Genomic DNA, 10000 nt, shown 5'->3' with positions numbered 1-10000 from the left:
ACATTGACCTGTTGATAATTCCTGAACTGCAGCTTGTGCTTGTGTACACAGGAGAACTGACTCAAATCCGCACGAGAAGCACACTGTAGCAGGGCTCAAGCGCTTTCACACTGTATTCTCTACGGCCGAGTATGGTCCCATATCGGCAGCCAAAAATACTCTAAAGCATTCGTTATTACTTAAACATCGGAAGGTTGCTAGTTCGATCTTGATTTCTCCTCACCGAGTGTCGAAGCGTCCTTGAGCAAGACACTGAACCCCCAATCGCTCCCGAATTCCTGAACTGCAGCTTGTGCTTGTATACACAGGACAGGCACAGTGAACTGACTCAAATCCACACGCCAAGCACACTGTAGCAGGGCTCCAGCGCGTTCACACTGTATTTTCTGCGACCGAGTATGGTCCCATATCGGCAGCCAAAAATACTCTAAAGCATTCGTTATAACTTAGGCACAGTCCGAATGTGCAGCCATAAATATCGGAAGGTTGCTAGTTCGATCCTGATTTCTCCGCACCAAGTGTCGAAGCGCCCTTGAGTAAGACACTGAACCCCCAACCACTCCTGTGCAGGTTGGCAACTTAGATAGTAGCCTCCGCCATCAGCGTGTGAATAGGTAGATGTCTGAGGCATTAATGTGTAAAGTGCTTTGAGTGCTCTATGAGTAGAAAAGAGCTTTATAAATGCAGTCCATTTAGCATTTACTTTGGCACGGTCAATCTGCAACCATAAATACTCTATTGCATTAGTTATTACTTTGGTGCGGTCTGAATCTGCAGCCATAAAATACTCTATTGCATTAGTTATTACTTTGGCGCGGTCCGAATCTGAACTCTGTGGGGAGATGGACTTGCCTTTCAGCGTGAGTCCCCATGCTGCAGTCTCAGCACTGCTGCAAAGGTCAGACGCAAAACAAACCATCAACACCCCTCCACTGGAATCCCAGGGCAACGAACACTACCACCGCACAACCCCACAACCCCACTCCCACAGCACAACCCCACAACCCCACTACCACAGCACAACCCCACAACCCCACTACCACAGCACAACCCCACAACCCCACTACCACAGCACAACCCCACAACCCCACAACCCCACTACCACAGCACAACCCCACTACCACAGCACAACCCCACTACCACAGCACAACTCCACACTGCTCTAGAGCGCCTCCACTGGTCTCCCAGGGCCAATGCAACCTGTGTGGGGTGACAGCACACTCCCGCACCGGACTCTGCAATCTCAGGCAGTGGGAGGCCAGCATGCTAGCACAGAAGGTGAAACCCGTGGGCTAGCAGAACTCTTGAGGTGTGAGGTTTACGTCATGCTCATCTCTGTACCCGCTCACTACCGTTCACACAGTTACACACACACACACACACACACACACACACACACACACACACACACACACACACACACACACTGAAGGAAGGAACGACATGGCGGGGCCTAGCTGCAGGGGAACTCAATTAGGCCGTCTTATGACTGGTGAGGACTGAAAATCTAAACTTGTTACGGCTTGTGCTCTAGCTATTAATTGAGGAGAGGAGGGGCACTGTGGTGTGTGTGTGAGTGCATGCACATGTGTGTCTATGTGTGTGTCTGTGAGAGTGTGCATGTGTGTGTGTACGTGTAATATCTATATGTGTGTGTGTGTGTGTGTGTGTGTGTGTGTACTGAAGTATCTTAAACGTATATATGCAATGCCCTATCATGTTAAAGGAGCCAGCTGCAGCTTCCACTGCAGTCCAAAGCCGGGCTATGACTCACCCTCTTGCTATGGAACAGGTTTATTTCAGCTAATGAGCACCAGGGGGGTGTGTGTGTGTGTGTGTGTGGGTGGGTGGGTGGGAGGGGTGTGTGTGTGTGGGTGGGTGGGTGGGAGGGGGTGAGGGTGTGTGTGTGGGTGGGAGGGGGGGTGAGGGTGTGTGTTGAGGGTCAGTTGACATTCTGAGAACTGTCGGTCCTCCAGGGAGGCTACGGATAGTCGTCCTGAGCAGAAAAACAAGCTGGTGATGATCAGAATGGCCCTCAGACCCTCCCTGACCGCCCCCTCCTCTTCCTCCTCCTCCTCCTCCTCCTCCTCCTCCCCGCTCTGATACACACTTCATTAAATAGCGTAAGCCTTCATCAGAGGACACCTCTGCCTGCGCTCACGGCCAATCAGATAAGGCCTCTGGACTCTGAGGCATCCCATGAAAGGTGATATCAAGACACTGAGCACATGGGGAATACACACACACACACACACACACACACAAACCCACCAGCTGAGCAGGATCCGGCCTGGGCAAACAGCCAGAGTCAGCGTGTGTGTGTATGTGTGTGTGTGTGTGATAGATGGATAGATATACTGGGGTATGTCTGACACTTGAGCACTGACAGATATTCATTCTTTTGAAACTGTTAAGCCCGATGAGGATGCTGGGGGAATGTGTGTGTGTGTGTGTGTGTGTGTGTGTGTGTGTGTGTGTGTGTGTGTGTGTGTGTGTGTGTGTGTGTGTGCTCTCAGAGGGGAACTGATAGCATAGTGGTGTTCTCATTCTCCTCCTCTCTCTCTCTACTGAGAAACGCTGGGTGACAATAATGTTGTCATTCAACAACTCCCGCCCAGAGGGAAAAGTAGAAACTGTCTTTTCATTCCTCCGACAAGCGCAGAGCAAGTAGCAGTGCCATGTGCTACACACCCACCTCAATGAGTCCCAACCACAGGACTCATGTCTAATGGGCCCCTCTCTCCTCTCTACACACACACCTCAATGAGTCCCAACCACAGGACTCATGTCTAATGGCCCCCTCTCTCCTCTCTACACACCCACCTGAGCCAGCCACATGGCTACATCCTAGTGTGTGGAAGAGAGTGTAGCCATGTACCTCCAGACTTTGAAGAGAGGTCACTGCAGCTGGGGGTCAAACACACTCTGCCTCTCTGGCCTGACTTCCCACGGCACGCTTCTCATCCTGCACCCCACTGCCCTCTGGGTAGTGTAGTGAACCAACCCAGTTCACTACAGGAGGTAAGGACTGTAGACACGCCATGCCTGCCTGCCATCTGATGGAAGTCATTACCAGGGATACGCATGGAAAATAGACAGAGAGAGAAAGAGAGAGAGAGAGAGAGGGAGGAAAAGAGAGGGATAGAGAGGGGTGGGGAGGAAAAGAGGGAGAGAGAGAGAGAGAAAAATAGAGGGAGAGAGGAAAAGAGAGGGAGCGAGAGAGAGAGCAAATATAGCTTGGAAAGATGGCAGAAAGAGCAGAAATAGATAGATAGATAGATAGATAGACAGATAGATAGATAGATAGCGAGAGAGAGAGACGGAGAGAGAGAACATCCAAGTAAAGAAATGGAAAGAGGGAGATGAGAGACTAAGTTTAGCAGCCCAGGGCTCGCCACGCCAGGCCAGCTGCTCATCAAGATAGCCCTGTGTGTGTGTGTGCGTGTGTGTGTGTATGTGTGACAGAGACCACATCCACACTAATCTGGCAAAAGTCAAAAATGTTACTTTTGTGTGAAAACCATTCCAGCGTTTCCACATTGTTCCTGCAAATATAGTCTACACTAAGAGGCCACCCATGGTAATAGTCTACACTAAGAGGCCACCCATGGTAATAGTCTACACTAAGAGGCCACCTATGGTAATAGTCTACACTAAGAGGCCACCTATGGTAATAGTCTACACTAAGAGGCCACCTATGGTAATAGTCTACACTAAGGCCCGTTCACGCCTTTTGAGCGCCTTTTGAGCGCCTTTTGAGCGCTTCAGAATTCATGGATACCATGTGACGTCACTGTGTTTAAGCGCCGCCATATTTGTGTCCGACACAGACACATTACGGTCACAACCTATGGTCACAACCCACAGAAAGTTAAAAACGCTAGGGGATATGTTGTGCTGTTGAATGCGCCAACCCAGATATACAATTGTATTCTATTCCTAAAGATTTAGGGAATGACTGACCTGATAAATGCAGCATGTTGATACAATCGTGAATAATTGCTGTGTCTTATCAAAGCTATACTATCCTGAGCAAGCTACAGTGCTATTAGCTAGCTAGCTGTTTACGGTCACAACCCACAGAAAGCTTAAAATGCCCGGGATATGTTGTGGTGCTGGATGCGACAACAGTCGCCAAAGAAAACCTAGATATACAATTGATACAATCGTGAATAGTTGCTGTGTCTTAGCACTCTACTGAGCAAGCTAGAGTGCTAATAGCTAGCGAGCTGTTTAGCCCTTTAGCCAGGGGAGGGAGTTTGCCTGTGATGGAGAGCTTGAGTATGAGTATGTGTGTGTGTGTGTGTGAGATGGGAAGGCTGTGTATGTGTGCATGTGTGTGTGTGTGAGATGGGAAGGCTTTGCATGTGTGCATGTGTGTGTGTGTGAGACATGGAAAGGCTGTGTGTGATTTGCCTGTGATGAGAGGTTGAGTATGTATGTGTGTGTGTGTGTGTGTGTGTGTGTGTGTGTGTGTGTGTGTGTGTGTTCTCTGTAAGGTGGGTGAGTCTGTAGAGCTCATGAATGCCTTGTTATGACCACCCTATATGCCAACCTCAAATCAGTCTGCTGAAACTGTTACATACATGCAAGGAAGATCTCACTTACAGCTATGTGACCTCAGGCACTGCATGCACACACACACACACACACACACACACACACACACACACACACACACACACACACACACACAAAAGCACACACAAATGCACACACACACACACTTACAGCTATGTAACCCCAGGCACTGCACACATGCTTCCCACTTCCCACTCAGGTATCCCCTTGGCCTGACTAGTCCTGGGCCCGCCTGGAGACGTTTGTGCTCCCCTGGAAAGTGACCAGTCATCGCTCACTTTCCCTGACACTTGTGTGTGAGGCGAGATCCATATCTGTTCCGGAGGGTTCGGAGGTGTGCTTGTCTTGTCTGAAATAAAACTCCAAGTGTGTGTGTGTGTGTGTGTGTGTGTGTGTGTGTGTGTGTGTGTGTGTGTGTGTGTGTGTGAGAGAAGTGTGATGGAATAAACTGGGCGGCAGTCTGAGAATGTTTGGGCTACTCAAGAAAGCCAGTGCTGGTCTTTCAGGACAACGTGTCCAAATGTTTGAATAAGAGTCGGCCTAGTCTAATTCCCCCGCAAAACACCACCACCTACAAATGAATAGGAATGAATTAATGAATGAATGAATGAATGAATGAATGAGTGAATGAATGAAAAATAAATGAATGGTTTTTGCTGAAATATAACAAGAAAAGTGGTCAAAGTTTAAATAACTGGATTGGTAAATGGGTCTTAGCATGGTTCACAGGTCAGTGTCTTGTGGACAGGTTTACAAGGACATTTCACTGAAATATTTGACTAACACCAAGTGCCTAACGTTTATTTCATGGGTGTGAGGTTAACACTGAAGAATTGTTTGGACCAATTCTGCCTGGGCACACAACAGCCTGAACCAAGCAGTGTGTGTACAATGAGTGCAGAGTGTGCTGAATAGCCTCACACACACACAAACACACGCACACACACACACACACACACACACATACACACACACACACGCCGTCAGAGGGCCTATGATGAGGACGAGGGCCTTTGATTTACTCCCAGCCCCAAACATGAAGGGACACACACACACACACACACACACACACACACACACACACACACACACACACACACACACAGCCCCAAACATGAAGGGAGAGGTCAGCATGTGTTGGGGATATTTAGGACATCATTTTTGGACACGGTGGAGCAGGGCATATTTAGTGGGGGCACACACACACACACACACAGACACAGACACACACACACACACACACACACACACACACACACACACACACACACACACACACACACAGCTGGTGGAGCAGGACATATTTAGTGGGGGCACACACACACACACACACACACACACACACACACACACACACGGCTGGTGGAGCAGGGCATATTTAGTGGGGGAACACACACACAAACACAAACCCAAACACAGACACACACACAGACACACAAACACACACACACACACACACACACAGACGCGCACACACGCGCACACACACAGGGCATATTTAGTGGGGGAACACACACACACACACACACAGGCTGGTGGAGCAGGGCATATTTAGTGGGGGAACACACACACACACACACACACACACACACACACACACACAGGCTGGTGGAGCAGGGCATATTTAGTGGGGGCAGTAGTCCACCTGTCACTGGTATTCTACAGGACGAGAGGGCAGTTATTAAGGGCCGATGGCCACACTCATGACTGCAGAGTTTAGCGCGGTGAGTTTAAACAGGGCAATAGTGAGCATGGTGAGTTTAAACAGTGACCCAGTGCAATAGTGAGCATGGTGAGTTTAAACAGTGACTCAGTGCAATAGTGAACATGGTGAGTTTAAACAGGGCAATAGTGAGCATTGTGAGTTTAAACAGTGACCCAGTGGATTAGTGAGTTTAAACAGTGACCCAGTGCAATAGTGAGCATGGTGAGTTTAAACAGTGCAATAGTGAGCATGGTGAGTTTAAACAGTGACCCAGGGCAATAGTGAGCATGGTGAGTTTAAACAGTGACTCAGTGCAATAGTGAGCGCGGTGAGTTTAAACAGTGACTCAGTGCAATAGTGAGCATGGTGAGTTTAAACAGTGCAATAGTGAGCATGGTGAGTTTAAACAGTGACCCAGTGGAATAGTGAGCATGGTGAGTTTAAACTGCAAAACATACAAAGATTGCTCATGGATATATGGTGTTCACGGATCTGTTCATTACCCATCAGTGAGGTTCTGTCACTTTTTTGCACAGTAAGGGTTCTGTACAGCGGCTTTCTGGAGTTGCTTTGATAGGACAAAAACTTTAAGGTCTCCATAAACACGCCTCTATTGAAGACTTCAATGGAGAACCCTGCAGGAGCTCTGAAGAGGTGGCCACAGCAGAACTGCATTGGTCCTCAATAGAATCTTTTAGATGCACTGAAGCAAAGAGCAAAGAGCATGTTTTTTTAAAGTTCCATTCAGAAAGCTCAATCTAAAGATTCACTTTGAACCCACACTCTCAACCTTCCAGGACCTCTACAGGGTCTTTAAGGGGATGGAGGCTCTGGCCTCCCTTCAGCACACACACTGGACCGGTCTGAGGATCTACAGTATACTGCCTTCAGCACACACACTGGACCGGTCTGAGGATCTACAGTATACTGCCTTCAGCACACACACTGGACCGGTCTGAGGATCTATATTCGCTTCATCACACACACTGGACCGGTCTGAGGATCTATATTCGCTTCAGCACACACACTGGACCGGTCTGAGGATCTGTGAGTCCCTTCAGCACACATACTGGACCGGTCTGAGGATCTATATTCGCTTCAGCACACACACTGGACCTGCCTGAGGATCTACAGTATACTGCCTTCAGCACACACACTGGACCGGTCTGAGGATCTGTGAGTCCCTTCAGCACACACACTGGACCGGTCTGAGGATCTGTGAGTCCCTTCAGCACACACACTGGACCTGCCTGAGGATCTACAGTATACTGCCTTCAGCACACACACTGGACCGGCCTGAGGATCTATACTCCCCCCTTCATCACACACACTGGACCGGTCTGAGGATCTGTCCCCCCTTCAGCACACACACTGGACCGGTCTGAGGATCTGTGAGTCCCTTCAGCACACACACTGGACCGGTCTGAGGATCTGTGAGTCCCTTCAGCACACACACTGGACCGGTCTGAGGATCTATACTCCCCCCTTCATCACACACACTGGGCCGGCCTGAGGCTCCTTGAGTCCCTGTGGCTCTGACTGACTAGGAAAGCACTGTGTCAGTGGAACAATGCTGGCTGGCATCTCTAAAAATACCCCCTGCTCTCAGCTAAAGTTAGCACCACCAACGGTCAGCAGCTCGCCCCTCTCTGACCTAGCCCCCCCCCCACCCCCCCCACCCACCCACACACACACCAGCCCTCCGGCCCAATCCCCCAACCCCACTGTCCATGAAAGAGATCAGGTTACACCAGCATGGCAGCTTTCCATCTTGACCTCAGTAAACTTCATCTGTGTGTGTGTGTGTGTGAGTAAGTGCATGGGTGAGTGAGTGTGTGTGTGTGTGTGTGTGTGTGTGTGTGTGTGTGTGTGTGTGTGTGTGTGTGTGTGTGTGAGTAAGTGCATGGGTGAGTGTGTTTGTTTGTTATTGCCATGGCCGCTTTATTTATTTATTTTTAGGCTGTGAATGTGTAATCAAGCTGTGGTGGTGGGGTGGTGGGGTGGGGGGCACATGTGTTCCACTGTCCTCACTCATCGACCGCACTGACAGTATGTGGGTCAGTCACAAGGCTGCTGGAACTGTACCCCCACAGGTGTGTGTGTGTGTGTGTGTGTGTGTGTGTGTGTGTGTGTGTGTGTGTGAGAGAGAGTGTGTAGGGAAATCAGTGAATGAGGAGCATATGGACCTCAGCTCAAAGCCAAGAGTATAATATCAATATATATCATCAAGAGTATAATATCAATATATATCATCTATATCTGTGTATGTATATATATATATACTGTGTATCATCAAGAGTATAATATCAAGCCCTGAGAAGAATCACTAATCTGTATCTGGCAGCCGCTGAGTGTCTTATTACAGTACTGTGTGTGTGTGTGTGTGTGTGTGTGTGTGTGTGTGTGTGTGTGTGTGTGTGTGTGTGTGTGCGTGCGTGTGTGCGTGTGTGTGTCTCATTACAGTACTGTAAACCGCAAATGAATGTCAACCCTGTCTGGGATCTGACACAGTTCAGCCAGTCCAGCTCCCCTGGTATGGATTCATTCGGCTGCTGCTGGACTTCTCTCAGTCCTAATTCAGGACAACGGTCTATTCCACCCAACACCTAACCATGATGATTAAATGCAACTGGAGTGTGAATTATTCTTCACCAAAAACAACAAAGTATTGCTGACAGGTCATAGGACCACGGGGTATCATTGCGTGGACCACAACGACTGTGAGGACACTAAGCACACATAACAGTGATGAAACATGTATCCTGTCTGTACCGTAGGTGACGGACCACAACGACTGTGAGGACACTTAAGCACATATAACAGTGATGAAACATGTATCCTGTCTGTACCGTAGGTGACGGACCAAAACGACTGTGAGGACACTTAAGCACATATAACAGTGATGAAACATGTATCCTGTCTGTACCGTAGGTGACGGACCAAAACGACTGTGAGGACACTTAAGCACATATAACAGTGATGAAACATGTATCCTGTCTGTACCGTAGGTGACGGACCAAAACGACTGTGAGGACACTTAAGCACATATAACAGTGATGAAACATGTATCCTGTCTGTACCGTAGGTGACTCAAGGTTAAAGGCTTCCGCTGATTATATGGCCATTATAAATGTGACGTACAAGCATTTGCCCAGTGAATACATGTAAAAGAGGTGAATGACTCAGAGGGCGAGGTCAGAGGTTAGAGGTTAGAGGTCAGAGTTGAAAGCTGAGGGTAACTGACCCTGTGGTTCTCCTGCAGGGCCATGTTGGACTGCGGCTGGGCCCGGTTGGTGCCGTCGGTCAGGCTGGGCATGAGGCCGTGGCCGAACGGGTCGGAGAAGCTGCGCATCATCTGCCGCACGCGCTCATTGTGCGCCTGGAAGGGGTCGCTGCGGAGAAGAAGGACACACGCAGAAGAGGTTAACAAGAGAAGGGTTAACACAGGGGTGTGTGTGTGTGTGTGTGTGTGTATGTGAGAGAAAAGGGTTAACACAGGGGGGTGTGTGAGAGAAGGGTTAACACAGGTGTGTGTGTGTGAGAGAGAAAGGTAAACACAGGTGTGTGTGTGTGTGTGTGTGTGTGTGTGTGTGTGTGTGTGTGTGTGTGTGTGTGTGTGTGCGTGTGTGTGTGTGTATGTATGTCAGAGAAAAGGGTTAACACAGAGGGGTGTATGAGAGAAGGGTTAACACAGGGGTGTGTGTGTGTGTGTGT

The 10000-nt window shown here is 49.0% G+C and overlaps 1 protein-coding gene across 2 annotated transcripts in view; it reads right to left on the bottom strand.

The window, feature by feature from the left end:
* Positions 1-10000, bottom strand: part of LOC105889610 (myeloid leukemia factor 1) — a 12944-nt gene that overhangs the window by 906 nt on the left and 2038 nt on the right. For both annotated transcript variants that reach the window (XM_042708764.1, XM_012815497.3), the window contains one exon: positions 9531-9678. In XM_042708764.1, the coding sequence (XP_042564698.1) occupies positions 9531-9678 (148 nt within the window). The remainder of the gene's footprint in view (positions 1-9530; positions 9679-10000) is intronic.

Source organism: Clupea harengus, chromosome 9 (assembly GCF_900700415.2).
Source record: "Clupea harengus chromosome 9, Ch_v2.0.2, whole genome shotgun sequence".
Lineage (NCBI taxonomy): Eukaryota > Metazoa > Chordata > Actinopteri > Clupeiformes > Clupeidae > Clupea > Clupea harengus.
This window is presented reverse-complemented; position numbering and strand designations above follow the sequence as displayed.